The sequence below is a fragment of the Bubalus kerabau genome, chromosome 2 (genome assembly GCF_029407905.1).
Source record: "Bubalus kerabau isolate K-KA32 ecotype Philippines breed swamp buffalo chromosome 2, PCC_UOA_SB_1v2, whole genome shotgun sequence".
Lineage (NCBI taxonomy): Eukaryota > Metazoa > Chordata > Mammalia > Artiodactyla > Bovidae > Bubalus > Bubalus kerabau.
In genome coordinates, this window is record NC_073625.1 from 168,663,534 (window position 1) to 168,689,482 (window position 25,949).

The window sequence follows — 25,949 nt, forward strand, 5'->3', positions numbered from 1 at the left end:
CTGCCAGTGAAGTCCCGAACATGTGGCTTTCTAAGTCTGTACTAAATTATTTTAAAAGAGTAGAAATTCACACTTGCAGAATATATATTGAATTATTTTATTCACAATGAATCATTGTTTTAAAAAGTAGATATTATTCATAATTATAAAACCATGGTCTGACATATTTAATTAATATGATCAAATTTGATGAGTTATCATAAATACCAATGGGAAGACAGGGCATAGGCTAAAATTTTTGTGAAATTCATGTCTTAACCCTGATTTGAGATAGAATAAAGATCATATTGAACCTTTATATTGAGAGAGTAACTCAGTGGGTTCTGGTTGTCCAGGAGGAAATATATCATGTAAGATATAAGTGAAAAATTAAAAAAAAAAATGTTTAATAAGAAAGAAAAATCTTTCTAATATGTAAATATCTTTTCTTGTACTAAATGTGGAGTGTCTGCTGTGTTTCCTTATCTTCTTCTCAGATATTTAATAATGTCAGGTTGTCATGAAGCAGTTTTCCCTACATTCTTTTTTATTTTTTGGTTATCATTTTAAATCTCCTTGCATTTTCCTCTTTAAGTTAGGGAAGTTTCTATATCTTTCCCTCAATTTGAAAGTCCAAAACCACAAATTATTACAGATGAAAGTAAGAACAGTGCTTTTTATATAAATTTTAAATAAAGGCAGAAATTTTGAATTGAAAATAGACATACTGGAGTTCTGGTGCCATCAACACTTAAAATTTTGAAAGGTTCATATATTTGCATCTTTAGAGTTTCCCTATTGTCTCTCAGGAAAAAATAAAGTTCTGCTTATAGTTACTTATTCTTGCAACATGAGATTGATGGTTAGCTTGTATATCAAGAAGTTTTCTACAAAATCTATTATATATATAAAATAGATTATGGGAAATGGAGCAGGATGTTCATACTAACTGTTTGTATTAAACATTGAGTATGTTTGGTTTAAAATTACCAGCCATTTTGGTCAGCTTGAATTTGCCACATGTACGTTTTGATTTTGACTTGGAGGCAAATTCTGCTTGTAAAAGTTACCACATATCAGCCAGTAGTGGTTTTGGATTCCCAAACCTTTTTCTGCATTTTAGGAAGAGCTCCTTTTCCTCACCCTTTGCTCCTTTATCAGACTACCCCTCCCATTTAAGGGAGCCCCCTATTTAAGATTTAAGCTTGGAAGAAACTGGTTTAGTAAGGGGCCAATTGGTTTCTGATAAGACAAGGGACACTGTGAGATATCTGAAGACTGCTTGAAGTTGCTTTTATTTATTTAGTTGATACTTTAAGACCCAGTATGACCAAAAGATAACAATAGCCTTTTAATGAAAGATCCAGTATGTGCCAGGCACTATGTTTGGGATATATCAGTGAACTGAGGATAAAATTTCTTGACAACTGCCTCTGTGAAAAGAGCCAGCTAACTGAAATCATGCATGCCCATCTCCCCAAGTTCTAGTCAAAGAAGCAGCAGTAACATTTTCTCTTTCATGACTCACCATATCTGTCTTCCTGGAGAAACCTAGGGATGATGAGACAGTAACCAAGATAAGAAGGATGGACAATTGGTACCACTTTAGAGCTCTTTTCTTTTATTTATTTTTTCCTTAAAAGACAATACCCTTTAAAAAAGATTGTGGACAAGTGATAAGTACAGTTGAAATTGTGGGTAATCCAAGATCAGGGAGAAATTAATTTGATTCTAAATTATTTGAAAAAGGAAAACCATTTTGCAATAGAATTTTTTTTTTTTTTTTTTTTTTGCAATAGAATTGTTAATCTCCTAATTAACCTTACTTCCAGTTAAGGCTATAGTTCAGAATATACTCATTTTAGTAAATCAAACCAATTACTACTTGTTATGTGAGTTTTTAAGGACAATTTAACTGTACTAATTAGTTTTATGGAAGTATAGGTCAGTACTATATAAAAAAATACCAAGATTTATGTAGTTAATAGTTTAAATAGTCTTTAAGAAAATAGCTTTGTTGACATATGATTTATATACCTTGACATATGCTCACTTTAAGTGAAAATTTCAATACTTTTTATTAAATTTACAGAGTTGTGGAATTATTGTCACTGTTTGATTCTGGAACATTTCCCATATCTCAAAATGGTGCCTAGTGTTCATTGCGACAGGCTTTTGTGAATTAATTTGAAAGCAATCTTATAACATCACTTCCATGCGAATATGTATTCTAAACTGACTTTTGGATGAACATTTAAAATTAGAGACAGTGTTCATAAATATACTAAGTTAAGATTTACCATATTTAATTTAGATGTAAATAAATATTTAATAAGGGTTTGGGTTATTCTTAAAACAAAATGAACACTGAAGCTCGTCATATGAGAAAGTACCACAAACTTTTTTTTCAAGTTACTTCACCCTGCAGAGTGTGTGTGTGTGTGTGTGTGTGTGTGTTTTATTGCAATTAAGACGCTTTGTGAAATTGGCAATCTCCCCTTGATTTGAACAACTATCAGTATATATAATGGATTTGATAACTTTATCAGACTGGACAAAGTATGATGAGCTCTTCTGAAGTAGGCTCATAGAGATTTTAGGGACAAATATTGTAACATGCAACTACCATTCTAGTTTTTTAAAAATTCAGTCTACCTTACTCCTACCATTATTTAGCAAGAGCTTATAAATTGCAAAGTCAATTCCTTTATCTTACCTCAAAGTCATAAAGTTAACTATCTTTAAGCAAACACTTCAATGAACCAAGGAGTTGCTATATACCAAAATTGTGGGGTAGATATTTTCAGAGAGGAAATAATCATTTTGGTGAGTCCAATAACTGCCACCAAATATGCCTTTTAAATATTTCATATATTGGGATTCTTTCTGTAAAAAGTGCATCTGATTAATGACATTTACATTCAGTGCCACCACAAAATATAAATTTCAGCCCACATCACAATCTGATCAAGAAATAGTTTGTTGATGTTTGTTGGAATAAGAGAAAACAACACTTCAAAACATTGATTTTTTTTGACTTTTAGTCAGCTTATGAGGCACCCACTTAATTGCTTATGGAGCTTTTCACCTTTCCAGTTTGCTTCAAATGCTGAACGACTATAGAATGGTCTATGTTGAGTTCTTCAGCAACTTCCTGTGTAGTTTAAGATGATCAGCTTCAATGATTCTCTCAATTGGTCGTTGTCATCTTCCAATGGCCTGACACTGAGCTCCTTGTCTTCGAAGCTCTCATCTCCTTTGCAAAACTTCTTGAACCACCACAGCACTATACATTCATTAGTGGTTCCTGGGCCAAATGCATTGTTTATGTTGTGAGTTGTCTTCATGCTTTTTGACCCATTTTAAACTCAAATAAGAAAATTACTTGAATTTGCTTTTCATCTCACATCATTTCTCTAGTCTAAAGTAAATATAAAATAAAAAGCAAGTAATAAGTCTTTTGCAAAAAAACTAAAGCTAGAAATGTGCATTCAAATGATGTATAACATAACCACATTTATTTAGAATGACCAACCTAGATAGCATATTAAAAAGCAGAGACATTACTTTGCCAACAAAGGTCCGTCTAGTCAAGGCTATGGTTTTTCCAGTGGTCATGTATGGATGTGAAAGTTGGACTGTGAAGAAAGCTGAGTGCTGAAGAATTGATGCTTTTGAACTGTGGTGTTGGAGAAGACTCTTGAGAGTCCCTTGGACTGCAAGGAGATCCAACCAGTCCATTCTGAAGGAGATCAGCCCTGGGATTTCTTTGGAAGAAATGATGCTAAAGCTGAAACTCCAGTAACATTGGCCACCTCATGCAAAGAGTTGACTCATTGGAAAAGACTCTGATGCTGGGAGGGATTGGGGGCAGGAGGAGAAGGGGACGACAGAGGATGAGATGGGCTGGATGGCATCACTGACTCGATGGACATGAGTCTGAGTGAACTCCAGGAGTTGGTGATGGACAGGGAGGCCTGGCGTGCTGCGATTTATGGGGTCACAAAGAGCCGGACACGACTGAGCGACTGAACTGAACTGAACTGAAGAGTGAATTGCATTAAAAGATGAAGAAGCATTTTTCAAGAGGCAGAAGTATTATGGATTCTTTAAAATTATTTGTGAAGATTTTTTTTCTTCATTTGAAGAAATGAAATGACTTATAAGGGCAAGAAAGCATCCAAACTTTCTAAATTTCAAAGATAGAAATTATTTTAAAAATTGATTGTTGGTTAGAAGCTGTGAAAATGCCGCTGCTGCTTTTGATCTTTAATGTGTTGACCAATGTTTGTTTCTTTTAGCTTCTAATTAAATATTAGAAAAAGTGACATCAGTGAGCAGATTTTTCACTTGGCATTCAAAACACGTCTTGAGCAAAAACTTTGACCCAGGTACTGAACTTAACACTATAGAAAAAGAGATACACAAAGATCCCACCCTCAAGGATCTCATATTGTACTAGTTCTTCAGACAAAACTGAACTGACCTAATTTAGAAGAAAAATTTATCTTCATGGTCAAACATTGGCATAATCTCTTTAGAATCATTTACTTTTAGAAAATTGGGAAAGATTATGTTTTTATTGCATCATTTTGCTAATTGTTTGTGAACATAGTTTTTATGATTTTGTCATTGTTATAAGAAATATAATTTGTATTTATTAAAATTCTATTGGTGACCAGATCCTATCTTATTTTAGACTATGAAATAACCATGTTGTACCTTTCATAATTTAAGCTACATCACCAATATGCCTACATTTTATATTGCCTTACATAGTTTATTGGAGAGGGAAATTGCAACCCACTCCAGTATTCTTGCCTGGAGAATCCCATGGACAGAGGAGCCTGGTGGGCTGCAGTCCATGGGGTCGCAAAAAGTTGGACATGCGCACGCTAGTAAAGTAATGCTCAAAATTCTCCAAGCCAGGCTTCAGCAATACATGAACTGTGAACTTCCAGATGTTCAAGTTGGTTTTAGAAAAGGCAGAGGAACCAGAGATCAAATTGCCAACATCTGCTGGATCATGGAAAAAGCAAGAGAGTTCCAGAAAAACATCTATTTCTGCTTTATTGACTATGCCAAAGCCTTTGACTGAGTGGATCACAGTAAACTGGAAAATTCTTCAAGAGATGGGAATACCAGACCCTGACCTGCCTCTTGAGAAACCTATATGCAGGTCAGGAAGCAACAGTTAGAACCGGACATGGAACAACAGACTGGTTCCAAATATAAAAAGGAGTCCATCAAGGCTCTATATTGTCACCCTGCTTATTTAACTTCTATGCAGAGTACATCATGAGAAACGCTGGGCTGGAAGAACCACAAGCTGGAATCAAGATTGCCGGGAGAAATATCAGTAACCTCAGATATGCAGATGACACCACCCTTATGGCAGAAAGAGAAGAGGAACTAAAAAGCCTCTTGATGAAAGTGAAAGAGGAGAGTGAAAAAGTTGGCTTAAAGCTCAACATTCAGAAAAACGAAGATCATGGCATCTGGTCCCATCACTTCATGGGAAATAGATGGGGAAACAGTGGAAACAGTGTCAGACTTTATTTTTGGGGGTTCCAAAATCACTGCAGATGGTGATTGCAGTCATGAAATTAAAAGACACTTACTCCTTGGAAGGAAAGTTACGACCAACCTAGAGAGCATATTGAAAATCAGAGACATTACTTTGCCGACAAAGGTCCGTTTAGCTAAGGCTATGGTTTTTCCAGTGGTCATGTATGGATGTGAGAGTTGGACTGTGAAGAAAGCTGAGTGCCGAAGAATTGATGCTTTTCAACTGTGGTGTTGGAGAAGACTCTTGAGAGTCCCTTGGGCTGCAAGGAGATCCAAGCAGTCCATTCTAAAGAAGATCAGTCCTGGGAGTTCTTTGGAAGCAATGATGCTAAAGCTGAAACTCCAGTACTTTGGCCACCTCATGTGAAGAGTTGACTCATTGGAAAAGACTCTGATGCTGGGAGGGATTAGGGGCAGGAGGAGAAGGGGACGACAGAGGATGAGATGCCTGGAAGGCATCACTGACTCGATGGATGTGAGTCTGAGTGAACTCCGGGAGTTGGTGATGGACAGAGAGGCCTGACGTGCTGCAATTCATGGGATCACAAAGAGTCGGACACAACTGAGTGAGTGAACTGAACTGAACTGAGCAGCTAACTAATACACATAGTTTATACAGAAGACAGAGTAAAATTTTTCTGAAAGCAAAGCTTTTTAAGATTGATGGCTGTAATTTTAACTAATTATGGCAGATTTATTTGATAGACTTCTTGGCAATGAGGACAGTTTAGGTTTGCAGACACAAAGAACCTAGTCATTAGCAATGGACAATATTTCATTAAATTAGTATGAAGGAAAGCCAAACACATCAGAGTTTTCAGTTTCTACATGGCTTTTTAATTTTTTCCCTTGTTTTTGAAGGAAAGGTTAAAATCTTTAGCTGTCACTTAAACATATTGCATTTCCTTTAGCCTCATCCATGATGTGAAATATGATTTGGAATTACATGGGAAATCAATGACTTTAAAAAAATATTGTCCAAATATTCTTATTAGTGTTTACTGAGTGTATTAGTGGGTATGTTGGAGTAGGGAAGAACCAGACTGTATACAAAAGAAGGATTGGCTGTTTGTATATAGCTAGATAAATGGTACTAATTTGTCTACTTTTTGTGTGTAGACATAAACCAGATTTTCCCCAAACCAGATTATCTACAAACCAGATTACCTACTCCTTGAATCGTTTTATTTTGAGTAAATATGTATTATTAAGCATCTGTTATTATGTAAAATATGGTGCTAGTTGCCATGGCTGGATTGGTGGTGGGGCAGGGGTTGACTGGGACAGAAATCTTGCCCTCTGGAAAGGCTTTTCTATCCATAGCTTTGTATATGTTTTCTGGCACAGCTACATAATAACACTAATATTACATAATAATAATGTAATATTACATAATAATATGTATATATTATTGTAAATAGTATATTGTATATAATGTGTAGTAATATATAATAATGCTACATAATAATAATAATATTATAGGTACATAATAATAAATACTGGGGATTGAAAAAGCTTCTTGCTTTCTTCACGGATTCAGTGAATACTTAGTTGTGTGTGCATGTGTGTGTGTGCTGTCACTTCAGTTGTGTCTGATTCTGTGTGACCCTATGGAACGTAGCCTGCCAGGCTACTCTGTTCATGGGATTCACCAGGCAAAAATGCTGGAGTACGTCGCCATCCTTCCTTCAGAGGATCTTCCTGATCCAGGGATCAAACCCGAGTCTCACGTCTCCTGTGTCGGTAGGCAGGTTCTTTGCCATACTTGCTGTGCACTAAATATGTATCAGATTTGAAAGTTCTAATGTTGCAGAGATGAATTTAACTCTCGTTTACAATTAGAGGAAGATTTTCATTTAAGCACTTATTTTACAAGTAAAGAGACTGATGCAGAGGCACCAAGTGATGACGACTCGTGGTCCCACAGCTAGCTAGCAGCTTGAGCAGCTTGAGGTCTTGCCACGGTGTCTCCTTGGCTGCCCTGTCTGCTAGGAGTTACCTCAGGACTTGGCTACTCTCAGGAAAGTGTCTGGAGAAAATGACTCTCCACCTGGGCAGTGTCCTCATTTGACTGCTACCTCATCCCAGCCTCAGTAGGAGTATTATATTCAGAAAATGAAATTATATACCATTAAAAAAATCCTTCCAGTAATTGTTTTTAAAATAGTCCCTACTTTGTCCAAGTTTATTCCTTCCCCTTCCTTCAAAATTCCTATGATAAATTTAATCATTTCTCTTGTGATTATTTTGTAATTTATTCTGCAAGTTCAACTGAGTAGATACTTTCAACTGCTTTATGAAAATGAGGGGGGAGTGGTTGTATAGTATTGTTTTTAGCATCAATTATCTGTGAAAAATATAGATATGTATTTAAGATGAAGACATGATTAAAGAGAATTATCAGGTGTATTGTTTCTTGCATGCTTCATTAGACTTTAAGCTTTTAAAAACCAGCTGCTAATAGTTTGGGTAATCATAACTTTTGGCTTAAATTTATATCAGTGATGATGAGGAAAGTGTGGGTTGGGGAGGAACAAATAAATAAGATTAGGAAACACTTCTGTTGTTTTCCTCTCTGACTTAGGGGAATAATACACAGATGAATAAAGTGGTATATTTGGCAATGTGAAGGAAGACAAGACAGTTTAGTATAAATAGTCACTGCTGGCATGAAGTTCAGTTCAGTTCAGTTGCTCAGTCGTGTCCAACTCTTTGCGACCCCCATGGACTGCAGCACGCCAGTCTTCCCTGTCCATGACAAGTAGAAAATGAAACATTCTGTGGGAAAAGAGAGGAAAAGAGTTGTGGGGATTAAGAGGATGGAAATGATCTTTTCCATTTATGCTGCTCACGTAGAGGTTTGTAGAGGAAGTGAGATTTGGATGAGGGTGAGTGGTTTGGATCCTATTGGGAAAAGATGTGCTAAGCTAATGAAACATCATGATTAAAGACATGAAAGACAGATCAAATAATTCAGTGTGACTTCAGAACAGGCTATTTAATAGAAAATTAATGTGAGTCTGATTCATTTAGACTTTATTTTACAGGCCAGGGTTTGGTAAGCTGTAGTCTGCCCAAGCTCTTTTCTGTACTTTTGTTGTAGCACAAGTGTGCTCAATTATTTACAAATTGCCTATGGCTGCGTTGTATCACAATGGTAGAGTTGAGTCATCCAGCAGAGAGCATATTGCCCTCAAAGCCTAAGGAATTTTCTCTAAAAGGCTAGATAGTAAATATTTGCTGAGTCCTACTTTAGACCATAGTTCTGATCCAGTCAAGGGACTGGCACGGAAAGGTTTTCAGGAGAGTTTATCAGATGGTCCTTATTAGAGGGGATGGGTGATAGGGAGGCTTATAAGATTTTTGAATTAATCTAGTCCAGTGTCTTCTAGTGGGAGTGGAGAGGCTTTAAATTCTAAATAGATTAAGTAGATGGAATCAATGGGTTCTGGAGAAAGATTTGATGAGAGAGGCCATGGAAAGGGAAGAGGCAGGGCTGAATAAAGGATTTTCAGCTTGAGTGACTGTATGGTTGATGGTGCCACAGAAACAGGGAACGCTTGTAAAAGTTTCAATGACCTGTCTGAGATAGAACACTGACGTGTCTGGTAGAGGACTCAGTATGACCACATAAGGTGAAAACCTTATGGTTTTTGCAGGACCCAGGAATATTTACCACAGTGAACTGTGGAAAGTTTTATCTTATTCTTCACATTTAAATGTATCAAATTACTATGAGCATTATTTTTATGACTGTTGTGGGCATTTTTTAAAAAGTTTGACCTTTTGGTTTGATGTGACTAAAGTCATTTTAAGTAGAAAAACTTTCTTGCCCTTTGAAAAGTTTTAAATCGGTTCAAAAAAACTTTTCTAAAGTACTTCAACACAGAAATAGCAATGCTACTAGAATGGAATGAGAAAGTTCCAGCAACCTTAAATTTTTATTCAAAGTCAAATCCATACTTGAATTATGTGAAGAGAATTTTTGCCTTTTACATTTTGATCTACAGTAATTGCTTTTAGTTATAAAGGTAATGCCTACTTACAAAATTTTTAAATTATCAGAGTACAAGTAGCCCACAACTCCTCCATTTCAAGCTGTTGACTTCTGCTAATAGTTGGAGATATTAAGCCCTTCACTGGTGTTACAAAGACAAAACAATCATTTGCCAACTGTACCTTTATTACTTCGAATACATGATTTTTGTTGTTGTTTAGTTTCTAAGTTGTGTCTAACTCTTGAAACTCCATGGACTGTAGCCCGCCAGGCTCCTCCATCCATGGAATTTCCCAGGCAAGAATACTGAAGTGGGTTGCCATGGCCTCCTCCAGGGGATCTTGCCAACCCAGGGATAAAACCCCTGTTTCCTGCATTGGCAGGCAGATTCTGTACCTTTGAGCTACCAGGAAAGTTCGAATACATGATGCTACCTGCGAAATATCTGAATCAGTTTGGTCCAAGTCTCCAATCATATGATTCTCTGACATAATGAGCTCTTTTTATCCATCTCTCCAGACAATTTATGGGGTCCTGTGCCTCAGAGGGTTTGTTTTATTTGCCTTACCTCTCAGGGTTTAGTTACCCTGGTAACTGGTCTTATAAAGCTAGTATTATTTCCTAATCTTAAGTATTTAAAAAAGAAAATTATATTGGCAACTAGTAGTCTTGAAGAAAATACCCCTGATAGAAAAGATAGGGTTATCCTACAAGGCAGAAATCTAAAGTGGTCATACTTATGAAATCAGCTGTACTTATTTATAAGAAAAAGAGAAACTTGATATATTCATATAAATACTTTGTGAAGTCAGATTAATTCAGTTTTTTAAATAAACATGGAGGGGAGTTGGCATGAGGTTTTAGTCAAAACAAATTTATTCTGATTTAAAATTTATCTTAAAATGTGTATTTGGCTAAAAAATAAAATTATTTAAAACTACAGACTTGTGTAAATTTAAAAGTAAGTTTTTGTCCTACCTCTCATTTTTCAGGTCCCTTTCCTATAGTAACAAAAATGTTAATTTTTTAAACTTTTTTGAAAGATTATTATGGTCTTAATTTTTAATTTTTTGTAGCAATATCTTGATGAGAAATAAGCACTACTTTCCCCATCATTTTATGCTTAAAGAAACAGAAGCATAAAGAGTTTGTTACTAACTTTCCTATGGTTACTCAGATGTCAAGTGATAGAGCTGGAATTGGAATTAGAAACCCATCTGTTAGACTTCAGATTGTGTGAACTGAACCACTTTATGATTATATTATTAACAGTATTAAAATTTTTCTACCCATTGATCCTAAAAGAAATAAAAAATTAAATGCCAAATATGTATATGTATATGTATATATGTATATATATGTAGCTAGATAGATATGTTTTAATTTTAAAGTTATTTTTTTGTAACAAAAAGCAATGATAAAATTTAATTCTTTAGGACAATCCCAGGGGTGGAGGAGCCTGATAGGCTGCTGTCCATGGGGTCGCGAAGAGTAGGACATGACTGAGCAACTTCACTCTCACTCTTCACTTTCATGCATTGGAGAAGGAAATGGCAACCCACTCCAGTGTTCTTGCCTGGAGAATCCCAGGGACGGGGGAGCCTGGTGGGCTGCCGTCTATGGGGTCACACAGAGTTGGACATGACTGAAGTGACTTAGCAGCAGGACAATTTAGAATGAAAAAAAAATGGTGTAGCTCTCTGAATTCAACTTTACTTTTACTAATTTTTAAAAATTGCCTAATTTTTATTTACTAATTTTACTACTTTAGTTTCACATTAGCAACATTTTAATCTTTTTTTTTTTAAAAAAAGATTCAGAAGTGGACTGTCTGGTGGGGGAGAGTATGTCAAGGAATTTTTGCTTGTAAAGTCTGGTTCACCATGAAAGGGAAAGAGGAAACAGAGGGTAGGCAGCTTCCTTTTTAAAGCCCAGGACTTGGAGGTTGCATGAACATACCAATTCTACTCACATTTCACTGGAGTGGATTGCCATATCCTTCTCCAGGGAATCTTCCTGACCTAGAGATTGAACCCATGTCTCCTGTATCGCCTGCATTGGCAGACAGATTCTTTACCAGCTGATCCACAGGGAAAGCCCAAATTCATGTACAGAAAGTTGTTGAATGTTGCCTGATACATACTACTATGTTAGCATATTAACAAACTCCTCAAGAGCAAGTCTGGCAAAGTGTGTGGAACAGCCTCCTTACTTCCCAGTTCAAATATCATAGCAAGGGATTCTTTGGTGGTCCAGTGGTTAAGACTCTGCACTTCCACTGCAGTGGGCATGGGTTTGCTTCCTGGTGGGGGAACTAAGATCCTGCATGTACCATGGTGTGGCCAAAAATAAAACCAGCAACGTCCCCAGTCCTTCCTTGCTGGTACCCCCTTCCTGCCTCTGCACCACTTCAGGTATCACAGAAGTGCATTTGGACTATAGGCTATTAGAAAGACCTGATGCTGAATTAAAGAACGTTTGTGTACTCTTCTTGTTTGCCACCTGGGATGGCAAGTCATGAAATTATCATCTTTGGAAATCGTTGGTTTTGTTAAAGAAAGATGCAGAAGAATTTGTGGTTATAGCAAGAATAGAGAACTTATTGCAGAGAGGAAACAGGTAGTGTGTGTCACATTTCATATTATAAGTCATTGTGATTCTATGGATGAACTGTGGGTAATACAATCTTCAGAAAAATCAATGAAACTATAAATTTAATTTTTAACATTTTTAAATATATTGAGCTTTAAAAAGATACACATGTGTGTATGCATTTAGTTTAGGATTTCAGGCTAAATAGTGATTCAAATTTAAATTTATTTATATTGATGACATTTAGTAGGTGGAAACATTTTGTCAAAGGTAATGAAATCTGCAGAAATTATTATAGATGAGTACAAATTAGAAAGAAACGTTAGGCAGTTACAATGGCAGCCTCTGTCAGTAATAGCACTTCTACTATGTTATACAACAAGTTACTGATTTTTAACTTTTCAACACTTTTGGAATTTTGATTTTGGAGAGTACATGATTATTGAAAAAATTAAGACTAATACTAAAAAAACTGTCTTTTATTTGGACTTTATTACCAGTGTAACATAAATACTAATAATACAATCCATATAATTTAAGTTGAGGGAGAGTTGTTTGGTTTACTCTGCAAATAGTTGGAATTAATCTGATTTTGGATTCTAAATTCTGATTTTTATTAGAGAAAAATCATCTCTTGGTTTATATCTCTAAATTTTGACAACTGTATTTAAGACTTCTTTTTCCCCCCCTCTCATCAAACAGCTTTAATGTTATATTTGCTGGTGGTCCAGAAGAAGTTCTAAAAAAGTTTCAAAAGTCAAACCACAAAGTGGTCTTTGCAGCTGATGGAATTCTGTGGCCAGATAAAAGACTAGCAGACAAGTATCCCACTGTGCACATTGGGAAACGCTACCTGAATTCAGGAGGTGAGTAAGATACTGGAAGAAAAGTTTAATGCGAGTCATGGATTAAAATATTGATGAAACCACCTTTTTAAAAAATATGTAACTATAGACATGTTTTAAATAACCATTACCTTCTTATTACTATGGAAAAATTATATCTGTTTAAATTCACAGTGTGTTTTATAGTTGACAAAACATTTTCTCATCTGTTATATCATATCATGCTCCTAAAAACACTAGTAATGTGTTATTACTAGCGTAAATGTTATATATGTGTAAATGTTATTATTTCTACATTATAAGTGAGAAAACCGTGTTTCCCTAATTTAAGTGACTTCTCCAATAGGCATTCAGTTATTAAAGGAAAAACTATAGGGATTCTGGTCTTCTGACTATAATTTCATCAAGAATTTGCTGGCTGTAGGTTGATAGGCTTAGTAAATTCCCTTACTTAGGAAAAAGTGCAAGCTACACTTGAGTAGCTTTAACAAATAGGCGTTAACTTTATCTATATTTTAAACAAACGGCCTGGTGGCTCAGATGGTAGAGAATCTGCTTGCCAATGCAGGAGATCCAGGTTTGATCCTTGGTTCAGGAAGATCCCCTGGAGAAGGGCATGGCAACCCACTTTAGTATTCTTGCCTGGAGTATTCCATGGACAGAGGAGCCTGGTGGGCTACAGTCCACGGGGTTGCAAAGAGTCAGACACGACTGAGTGACTTTGGCTTTCTTTCACTTTTATTTTCTTATTTTAAATGTATCGGAGTAAATGATTTGTCTTGAAATCCCTAGTCAAAAAGATTCAACATTGAGTACCTAGGTGAACTTAAAGTATTGCCTTAGCTATACCACTATGAATTAAGACATAAATGATCAAGTTTCTCCCTCCCATTGAAAAATAAAATGAAGTTTGACTTTAGATATTATTTTATTTCTTTAGACTGAGATTAATATAAAAATATGGCCAGAAAACGTGGATATAGGACAGGTAACTTGTCAGAGAAACAATGTTGGGTGGAAATTGCAAGCCACACTGGAAAGACAGATTTTATTGTGAATTGCATGAAATAACCGATTGTATTCAGGCTAGTTCAAATAAGTGCTGTTTGAGATAGCAGATCTGGGTTCTAGACTTCAGTCAGTTACTTTTGTATATGAATTTGACAAGTAACTTAGTTACAGCTCTATTCACCTGCATTTTTTTTTAGAAACCCATTTCCATGGTGATTCTTTGGAACTCCGTCATCTCATATAAATTTGCTCTTCTGAAACCTTAAATCTTAGTGTGTACTGCCAAGTTTCAGCTCCCTTTTTTTCTCTTCAATACATTTTTCGTTCATGGTTTTGGGATCTCCTGACCATTTTCTTTTTCTCCTAATTTATCTACCATCTTTGGGTTTTGCTTCAACATTCAAGTCCGAACCTAGGAGGGTTTCTCATATTGGTCACATTGTCCTCTTAGATTTATAGTAAAATGGCTGCCTGCTCTTGACTTCTCTGTCTGGGCAATTTTAAGTGAGAATGAGAGCTCCATCTGCTCCCAACTGTCAGACCCTCAGTGACACATGGCTTATCTTTTACCCTAAATCCTAGATAGATTAAAAGCCACTTAGCTATGGAATTCTGGGACGAGTTTTACTTTGTATTTATTAGTTTTTCTAAACATGACATGCTTAGTGAAACATATGTAAAATCTAGATAGTGAAATATTTACTCAAAAATCTAAATTTCAAACAGAGGCATAGTACTTTGGAAGCAGCAAAACTAGCGAGTGCCTTTGTGAGCAAGTTTAATTAAGGAGACTGTATTTATAAGTGAGAAAGTGATCGTGAAAAATGAAAGTGTTAGTCTCTCAGTCATGTTCTGCTGCTCCTGCTGCTAAGTCACTTCAGTCGTGCCAGACTCTGTACAACCTCATAGATGGCAGCCCACAGGCCTCTCTGTCCATAGGATTCTCCAGGCAAGAATACTGGAGTGGGTTTCCATTACCGGCTCCAGGAGGTCTTCCTGACTCAGGGATCGAACCCAGGTATCCTGCATTGCAGGCAAATTCTTTACAGTCTGAGCCACCAGGAAACCCAAAAGTGATCAGACAGGGTATCAGAACATCATCCTTATTCTTTCTGTAGTCAGAATAATTAAAGAAATGCTTGAAAATCTTAAGTATGTTCAATAAAAGTTTATGTAAATTTATGAATGATATAGAGAATTATTTAAGAGACATGATCTTTTTTTGTGTGTACCTCACTTAGTTAAAATAATCATGCAGAGTAAACATGTTTCCTTAAGAGGAAAATGGTGGAATATTAGAAACTTTAGTCTTCTGAAATAGTATGGCAGTTTAATAGAAAAATGTAAACCATAAACTACATATCACATGCTATGAAAATAAATGTAATTCCTTCTCATTTTAAAGGACATTTGTAATTTATAAAAAAGATAAGGAAACATAATTTTTGAAAAACAATAATATAAACCATTGGAAAATGTCATATGTTGCTGCTTAGACATGTCTTTTTTATCACAGAAGATTGGTTTTAAGAGTTAAAAAATATATATTTTTCAGTGTTTTAGGATTTTTATAATTTGGCAAAAATGAGGAAAAAATTGAGCCACCAGTGATTGATTTAGTCATGTTTTCATTTTGTCTTGTTTTCTCTAGTTAACAATAATATTCCTGCCTATTTCTTTTAATTTTTTATTACCATGAGGACATTTTAATTTTGAGGATAATAAGTTGGGTTTCTTTTCAGTTCTCAGGAGTAAAATTGCTCCTTGTTAAAAAGTATTGCATATCAATGAAACATAGCAGTTTGGCTGCATTTCTGAAATTCAGAGGAAGACTCAAACACAGGGAAAAATGATCCTGTTGTCTTTGTCTTTTATAGACAACTGTTGTTGGCATATTGAATGCTTGTGCTCTAAGGCCAAGGTAAAAAACCCAATTTTAGACTTCCTTTTTCCAGACCATGACAAAACCTAGCCAGAAAATGGTTTAGCAGACATAGTAATGACTAGCTCAGTGAAGGAAAAATTCCCAAAATGTCCTAGATATAAAATTTCTTTGGGATGTTTGCAGTCAGTGACAAATCCAACATTCTTTTGATTGTGTTAGCATCTCTGGCACTGACATTAAAACCACTGTAGTATTTTTTTTTTTCCCCCAGAAACAGTGAATCTTTTACACAGGATCTGAGAACAGTATTTCAGAAGAAAGAAAATTCTTCCGATTCTGATTTTTTCCTAGTAACTCTTTTTTTCCCTGACATGTGTTCGAAAACATTAGTTCCCTCTCTTGTATCAATTAATTTGGTGAGATGAGTTGAATGGATGGGTTGTAGTAGCATGGAAACATATACACTACCATATGTAAAATAGATAGTTGGTGAGAATTTGCTGTATGACTCAGGGAACTCAAACCATGGCTCTGTGTCAATCTAGAGGGGTTGGATGGAGTGGGAGGTGGGAGGGAAGTTCAAGAGGGAGGAGACATATGTATACCTATGGCTGATTCATGTTGATGTATGGCAAAAACCAATACAATATTGTAAAACAGTTGTCCTTTAATTAAAAATAAATGAATTAAAAAATTAATTTGGGGAATGTGTTTATTCAAAGAGAGTCTTTTATTTGCACTTGATAGTAAAAACTTTTTTCTGTTTGAATTTATATATGAAACAAAGGACACTCAATAACTCATACTTCTCTCATGGTGAGCTGTGAAATTCTAAACTATGGATTAGGACTAATAGCTTCACAAATCTATGCAACTGGTCTATGAAATTAACACAGACATGAGTTTTGCTCTTTGAATTCTAAATCCTCTCTTCATTCTCTTTTCTATTGCAGGATTTATTGGTTATGCTCCTTCTATCAACCGTATAGTTCAACAGTGGAATCTCCAGGATAATGATGATGATCAGTTATTTTACACTAAAATTTACATTGATCCACTGAAGAGGGTAGGTAAATAGCTCTCACTTTCAATGTAATGTCTGGGTTCAAGTGGCTACTGGCACTCCAGTCATTGCATCCATATTCTGGGCAATTTTACAGGCAGAATAATAAATATGGGGCCATCTCAGTTGTGTCAACTCTAAGGAGCCTATCTGGAAGTCTAACAAAATGCTTTCTTATAATTTTATTTGATCAGAACATATTTATTTGGCTACATATAATATGGAAAGGGTTCCCTGGTGGCTCACTCAGTAAAGAATCTGCCTGCAATGCAGGAAGCTGAGGTTAGATCCCTGAGTCAGGAAGGTCCCTGGAGAAGGAAATGGCAACCCACTCAAATATTCTTGCCTGGGAAATCCCATGGACAGAGGAGCCTAGTGAGCTACAGGCCATGGGGTCGCCAGTGTCAGACATGACTTAGCGACTAAACCACATACACACCATATCACAAAATGCAGAGGAGTTTTGTTCTTTATTTCAAGCACATGTGTTCTACTAAGATCTGAATTCTCTTATTAAGAGGAAGAATGTTGGGAACAAGAGCACCTTGCCTTAAACCCTAAGGACAATATTCCTGAGATTGATTTAAATGGAACTTTGGAGAAAACTAAAAACAAAGTTCTTTAATTTGATAGATACTATTTTTAGTATAATTACCTAATATAAGTTAATGTTTCATAAGTTTATTTTGTATAATCAACACAGTTCTAAAATTTATTCAGTTGTGTGTTTCAGGGTACTGTCATTAGGAAACAAGTTTTGTTTTGTTTTTTTTAAGTATAGTTTAGAGTGAGTTTGCACTGTGTCTGCTTTTGTATTTTTGATAAATACTATCTAAATATTTTCATTAGATACTTCTTAAGAAACTTTATTCTTAATTTTTGTTTGTTTGTTTGTTTTACTGTCTCTTATGTGACTGGCACAACCAGCCTGAGGACTTGATCTCTCATTCGAGAGGAGAAACCTACTCTTGTCATGAGTGCTAGCCCTTGCAGCTTGATGCCTGTCTTTCTGAGTGTAATTCCACAGTGAAAGTGCTCTGAGTGTTATTTAATTGTTTTTGCTTTAGGATGCTTCCTCTGAAATCTCACTGCTGGGTCTGGAGTATTTTTAGTTGTGTAAATACTATTTATGTTTTCTATAGGCATAAGATTTAATGTGGTTAGCATGTGTCTTAGTCTGCTTGGTTTGCCATGACAAAATATCATAGACTGGGTGGCTTAAATAACAGAAATTGTTTTCGCAGAGTTCTGGAGGCTAGAAGTCTGATATCAGGGTGCCAGAATAGTTGGATTCTGGGGAGAATTCTCTTCCTGCCTCGTAGATGTCAGCCACTTTCTTGCTGCATTCCACATGGTGGAGAGAGAGATAAGAGATAGAGAGTGAAGTTTGGGGCTTGAACATATGAATTTTCAGAGAAAACAAACATTCCATCTGTAATAGTGTGCAAAGACAATTCTAGGAATATTATTTCAGAGCAATGTAGCTGAAAAATTGGTCCATTGAGAATAAGGTTGTAAAGTAGATTAATGTTTATGATTAGGTTGTCTTCCAGGGAGCAAGTGTCTTAATTTCATGGTTGCAATCACCATCTGTAGTGATTTTGGAGCCAAAGAAAATAAAATCTGCCACTGTTTCCAATTTTTCCCCATCTATTTGCCATGAATTGATGGGACTGGATGCCAAGATCTTAGTTTTTTAAATGTTAAGATTTAAGCCAGCCTTTTCTCTTTCTTCTTTCACCATCAAGAAGCTCTTTAGTTCCTCTTCACTTTCTGCCATTAGATTGGTATCATCTGCATAGCTGAGGTTGTTGATATTTCTCCCCACAGTCTTGATTCCAGCTTGTGATTCATCTAACCAGATATTTTACATGATGTGCTCTGCATATAAGTTAAAAAAGCAGGGTGATAGTATACAGCCTTGATGACCTCCTTTCCCAGTTTGGAACCAGTCTGTTGTCCATGTCTGGTTCTAACTGTTGCTTTTTAACCTGCATACAGGTTTCTTGGGAGACAGGTAAGGTGGTCTTGTATTCCATCTCTTTAAGAATATTCCACAGTTTGTTGTGATCCAAACAGTCAAAGACTTTAGTGTAGTCAATGAAGCAGAAGTAAATGTTTTTCTGGAATCTCTTTGCTTTTTCTTTGATCCAACAGATGTTGGCAATTTGATTTCTGGTTCCTCTGCCTTTTCTAAATCCAGCTTGTACATCTGGAAGTTCTCGGTTCACATAACGAATACTAGCTTGAAGGATTTTGATCATGTGAAATGAGCTAGCATGTGAAATGAGCACAATTGTCCAGTAGTTTGAACATTCTTTGGCATTGGCTGTTTTTAGAATTGGAATGAAAACTGACCTTTTCTAGTCCTGTGGTCACCGCTGAGTTTTCTAGATTTGCAGGCATATTGAGTGCAGCACATTAACAGAATCATCCTTTAGGATTTTAAATAGCTCAACTGGGATTCCACCATCTCCACTAGCTTTGTTCATAGTAATGCTTCCTAAGGCCTACTTGACTTCACTTTCCAGGATGTCTGGCTCTAGGTGAGTGACCACACTATCATTTTTATCGTCATTAAGACCTTTTTTGTGTAGTTCTTCTGTGTATTCTCGCTACTTCTTAATATCTTCTGCTTCGATTAGGTCCTCACCATTTCTATCCTTTATTGTGCCCATCTTTGCATAAACTGTTGCCTTAGTATTTCCAGTTTTCTTGAAGAGATCTCTAGTCTTTCCTGTTCAATTGTTTTCTTATTTCTTTGCATTATTTACTTAAGAACACTTTCTTATCTCTCCTTGCTATTCTCTGGAACTCTGCATTCAGTTGGATATATCTTTCCCTTTCTCCTTTGCCTTTTGCTTCTCTTCTTATAAACCTGTTTTAGCAGTCAGGCAGATGATACTGCATAATAATAATACCCAACCTCAATAGCTTGATGTAACACATTACATGGATCTTTCTGAAGAAGTTTATTGGACTAATTTGTGTTTTGGATCTTCATATTCCCCCAAAGAGCAAACTATATCAACATGAGTGTTGTTTGCTGTTTCTTTTGTCATTTTAAATATTTTTTTTCCATTCTTATTTTTAGGAAGCTATTAACATCACATTGGATCACAAATGTAAAATTTTCCAGACCTTAAATGGAGCTGTAGGTATGCTTCCTAAATAGTGGGTTACTCATGTGTGCAAATGAACACCAGTGTTGTCAACTGTTTATCCTTTTTTATATTCATTTTGGAGCTATGACTAAGGTTGACATGTAGGTATTGCAACTATTAAGCAAAATATTGGAGTTAAGCTGAGCTTGATATAAATACATTCAGTTAAAATAATTTCCTACGAATAGTACAGAAAGATAAACTTCTGCCCTTAGGTAACTTAAACTTTAGTGATTTACCATTGGGGACTCTAGATATAGTTTTAAATTAATTACATTTTGTTATTACAGTTTTCAGTATCAGCTTTTAATATTGTGAGTTACTCAGCAGTATTAAATTATTTTAATCTAGGTTAAAGGTAACTGGTAATAAGACATGTACTGTGGAGCGTGGTGTATGTGTGTGTGCATATGTTTTCCTTGTAGACATGTATTTAGATAAAAATACATGAATACATTAAATTTAATTAATTGATACATTAAAAAATACATTGATACATTAATGCATTAATACCTCACAAGTTAAAAATATATTGCAATTCAATATACTTCTTTAAGGCAGTTCATAAATTAAAAGATTCTTAGAGTGGAAGGCATTTAGTTCAGAGTGCTCTGGAAATATGAGGAAAGGAGCTTGAAAACAAAAAATGTTTCTCTCCTTGTTTCAGCTCCTTGTGCTGACTTGTGTATTCCTGGAATTAGCATTAGGCCTGATTTTCAAGAACTGGAAGTACTATCAATGATGCCAGTTGTAGAAACCTAGCTTATGCCTGGCAGTTTTCTACTTGCTAGACATATATTGTTATCTTCATAATAGCCTAGAAAAGCAAGCAAGAATCCCATTTTACAGATGAATAAATTGAGACAATAATTTAATTCATTTGGGATTATATCACTTTCAAAAGACAGAGACACTATTGTGAAGATGCTTTCTTTCAACCAAGACTTCTCCGTGTCTTAGCAGCTCAGTTTGCCAGCACCAGGTTGGAGAAGGTTAGGAGCTTAGAATCTGCATCTGTGTCAGTGTTGTCCTTCATTTTGGATGTCTGCTGACTTGAAGCAGGCAAAGTTTCTAAAAGTGTGGCACATGGAATAGCATGCCTGAGAAATTTTATAACAAACTAAAATGTATAGATAGATGTGTACGTGTATATGTGTATATGAACACATACATACACATTTCAAATGACTAAAATCTGTCTTTTTTTAAAATCCAGATGAAGTTGTTTTGAAATTTGAAAATGGCAAAGCCAGAGCTAAAAATGTATTTTATGAAACATTACCAGTGATGATTAATGGAAATGGACCTACCAAGGTGAGTCACAGTGGAGACCTTTCTCTGTTTCTTTATTTCTTGAGGATAGATTACAGAGAAGTATATATTGATAGAATGACTTCCCCTCCTTCCTCTTTCCCCCCTTCTTCCCCTCTCCCTCCTTCTCTTCCTTCCTCCCCTCCCCCTATTTCCTTCTCTCCCACCTTTTCCTCTCCCTCTTCCTCCTGTAATATCTTTAAGAGGCTTGATAAATAACAAGGTTCTACTGTATAGACAGGGATATTCAATACCCTGTGATAAATCATAATGGAAAGAATATTAAAAAAAATAATGTCTATTCATGTTTAACTGAGTCACCTTGCTGTACAGCAGAGGTTGCCACAACGTATTTTGGTGCCAACAATCTACTAGTTTCATTGCTTTACATACTATATTATCTGATTTCATTCAGATTAATCAAACTGATGATTTTTTCCTCGGGAGATTGATAGCTTTCTATTCTATTTGTAACACATTTCAGTTTAGTGTTGAATGTAACAGCTTACTTGAGAGTGAACCACATTCCCTCAATACAGAGTATCCTTTCTGAATAAATGTTGAAGTTTATAAGGGTTCATTTGTTTCACTTGAGTCACTATTGTCAAAGTTAACAGCTCTGTTAACACTGGGGTGTAACTGTGTATCCAGAAAGGTTCCTATTGAATTTATGATGGATTATAGTTGAAAGACATAATTTTTCTAATGAAATTTTATATGCTTTTCAAATATATATAATTGTGCTGAAAGTGTTACTGACTGAAAAATCTGTAATGAGTTTGTATTTCTGGTATCCAGTTAAAATGGAAATATAAATTGTTTTGTATATACCTACATATATTTATTATATATATACATATATACATACACATACATCTATATACACACACATATACACACAAACATACACATATATGGTTAGTGATATCGTGCTTAAAACAATGTTCTGGGATACCAAGATGATGCCTGGATTACCCATAAGTACATAGAAAAGAGATTATTAGATAAATTTGCATTGTGGGAAGAGAGATGGGAGATGAGGTCTGCTATTTCAGAGGAGTGAGAAGCTTGAATTCCAGTAAAAGCTATATGCATGGGAAGACAGTCAAGGAAAAGCCCACACTGGCAGCTTTTCCACCATAAAAATGGAGAAAGTAGATTACCCTTCTCTAGTTACTTTCCACCTTGCTTTTCAGCACATTCCAGCCCTCCTACAGAACCTTGGCTGTGGACTCCTTTTTCTGTCTGATAACAGTTTTCCCAGCTCTAGTCTCTCCTTCTCATCAACATTTTAAAGACGTCAAGTCGCTCTCATCCCATGAACCCAGCCAACACAAACTGTAACATCCTTCTCAGTCTACATTGCTTCCCAGCAACGTAGGACATTTTCCTTCCCCTCCCAGCCACACTCTTTAGAGACTGTTGCTCTTCCCACCACCCAGGAACGGCTCCTGCCAAAGTGTTGTGATATCCTTGTTAAGGAGTAGACACGAAGGAGCTCTCATTTATCTTTCATCCAAAGATAACATTTGATGATGTTCATCCCATTTAGTTCAATTTGAAATACTTCCCTTTGCTTCCATCATGCTCTGCTGGTTTGTCTAATAACTTTCTGGCCAATCCTCATTCTTCTTTAGTTTCTCTCTTTATCTTTCTTATATTATTTATTTTCTTATTTTTGGCTGTGCTGGGTTTTCATTGCTGTGCACGCACTTTCTCTACTTGTGGCGAGTGAGGGCTGCTCTCTAGCTGTGGTGCTAGAGCTTCTCATTGCAGTGGCTTTTCTTGTTGCAGAGCACAGACTCTAGGCACGTGGGCTTTAGTAATTGCAGTGCAGAGGCTCAGTAGTTGTGGCTCTCAGGCTCTAGAGCCCAGGCTCAGTATTTGTGGCACACAGGTTTAGTTGCTCAGTGGCATGTGAGATCTTGCCGGACCAGGGATTGAACCTGTGTCCCCTGCATTGGCAGGCAGATTCTTAAACACTGGACCACCAGTGAAAGTCCCTTAATATAAATTTTTAAAATTTAACACTTTGTGTAGTGAAATTCAGGGATCCAATGGTCCTCTTCCTATATTCTTTTAGTTAAGTATTCTGTAGGTATCTGTCGGAGACATTCTTTTCTCTGTATTCTTAGGTAGTCTGCTTCATTCCCAAGTGAGCAAATCTCCTAGTGCTGATTATTTTCAAATCCTTGCTGTAGCTTCTATCTTTCCTGAGCTCTGGGTTTGAATGCCCAATTGTTAGATTTATCTGTGTGTCAAGGCATGGAGCTCAAGACCTTCAGTTCTTTCCTTCTTCCACCCAGTTAATTAGCCACAACCTGGTCTTTGTTTTGGCTGTAGTTGCCTCTCTCTTCCAGTCCCCCTGGAGAAGTAAATGGCAACCCATTCCAGTATTCTTGCCTCGGAAATCCCATGGACAGAGGAGCCTGGCAGGCTACAGTCCATGGGGTCGCAAGAGTTGGACATGACTAATCAACTAACCAACCATCCAATCCAAGGGCTATACCTTCTAACTCTGTGCATGGTGGTTTGACTAATTTTCTTAGAGTCAAGAGCAACTTTTTAGTTCAGGCCACCTGCAACCTCCCACCAGTAACAGTCATCTGCCAGCAGCTTGGACCTAGAGTATTCTGCAGAAGCAAAAACCCAGTCACATTACTCAACCTGTGTGCTGCCCTCTGTAGTCTTAGCTATGAAATTCCACATTCTCAACTTGTTTTGTAAAGTTTTTTCTTTTTCCTTTGAAGTTTGCTTCTGGTTTAGGGGTCTCCAGTGTACCATCCCATCTTCTCCCCGACTCCTGATACTATAATATCTATACATCATTTCTCCTCTCATTCTCTCCCTCAACTCCTGCCATACGGAGTTAATTTAAACTTTGGAAACGTTTCATGTTTCCTCTGTCTGCAAGTCTTCTGTACATGCACATCACTCATTGTGAAATCCTCTGACCCTAATTCCTATCTGCTGTACCCATCTATTAAGTGCTAATCATCTTTTGTGTGTGCTTAGTCAGTCATGTCTGACTCTTTTGTGACCCTTTGGACAGAAGCCTGCCAGGCTTCTCTGTCCATGGGACTCTCCAGGCAAGAATACTAGAGTGGGTTCCCATGCCTTCTTCCAGGGGATCATCCTGACCCAGGGATCGAACCCATGTCTCCTGTGTCTCCTGCATTGCAGGTGGATTCTTTACTTGCTGAGCCATTCATATTTTAGGTGTCAGCTTAGTCTTTACTCCTCAAGTTTCCTACATGCCTGTATAATATCTGGAACTTTGTCTATCACAGAACACAATACCACACACTGTACAGGGACAGGATTGACCTGTTTTATATTTTTGTGTCTTACTGGGTCTGTAGCCTAGGAATTATAGAAATCGTATCTATCCTGTTCACTTTTTGTTTTGCCAGGCTTCAGCACATGTGCAGCATATATTTGTCTTTCAACAAATTGTGACTGAATGTCAAGGTCTATAAATAGTCCAGTGACTTAGCATTATTTTTGGGAATAGTGAAATGGATTTTTTTCTGGCAAGGCAAAATATTCATGCAATATGTGTGGGTCCCTGTAACTGTTCCTAGACAGATAAATGGACTTTTATAGCCAGACATCTATAACTAAATAGTGTGCTATTTCTCCTTGGTAATGTAATACTTGAATCAAACTTAAATATCTTTAAGAGTGGTTGGTCCCAAAAATTTGGCTATTTTGTGTGAGGCCTGATATTCAGTGATTTCATTGTATTCACCAGTTTTTTCCAGATTTCCAGGGTAATGCTGATAGTTTTACAAAGTGACTAAAAGACTTCTCATAAGAAAACTAGCTCTTAGTCCTTAGTCATTTAGAAAGTTCTGTATGTACTACAAAATTTTAAGTCTTCCGAGCAACATTTTTAGTTTGGGCTCTCTGTTTCTGGTATTTCAAGCAGTATGATGATCCCATTATATTTTCTGTGACATGACTTTATAATTCTATTTGGCAGCAAAAATGAAGGAATTTTTTATTGTAAATTTATATTTGGTATAATACAAAATTTGAGAAAGGACTATATAAATGAGCATTCAAAGCAGGGCCTTCAAACTAATGCCAATTGGCATTCAAACTAATGCCAATACTTTATTTAGTAATATGTTAAAAAATATCATATTTTACCCAGGATAATGAAGGAAAAAAAAGCAGATTACTTTTTAGATATACCATTTTTATTTAACCATCATAAAAGATGAAAGGATTTTTATATATTTTGTAAGTTAGCTTTATTTATTATTTTATTTAGTAAGGAATGATTATAATGTCAGTGGTTTTGAGCCATAACCTCATGAATGTTAATATTTAAACCATTTTTATTTAAAAATGTGCGTAATGTATAAATGGTAAATTGTTGATAATGTGTTTATAGACCAAAGTATGTAAAGATGAGTTTATTTCTTACTTTCTTGAAATCTCATGCTGTTTAACTTTTAAATTATAAATAATTTTAAAAATCACTTATAATCCCACTACATCTTATTTTGTTTTCATTCATAGTTAC

At 36.0% G+C, this 25,949-nt stretch overlaps 1 protein-coding gene across 2 annotated transcripts in view; it reads left to right on the forward strand.

The window, feature by feature from the left end:
• PLOD2 (procollagen-lysine,2-oxoglutarate 5-dioxygenase 2) overlaps positions 1-25,949 on the forward strand; it is a 125,243-nt gene that overhangs the window by 65,960 nt on the left and 33,334 nt on the right. For both annotated transcript variants that reach the window (XM_055569417.1, XM_055569416.1), the window contains exons 4-7: positions 12,839-13,002; positions 16,831-16,943; positions 20,035-20,098; positions 21,321-21,418. In XM_055569417.1, coding sequence (XP_055425392.1) covers positions 12,839-13,002; positions 16,831-16,943; positions 20,035-20,098; positions 21,321-21,418 — 439 coding nt within the window. The remainder of the gene's footprint in view (positions 1-12,838; positions 13,003-16,830; positions 16,944-20,034; positions 20,099-21,320; positions 21,419-25,949) is intronic.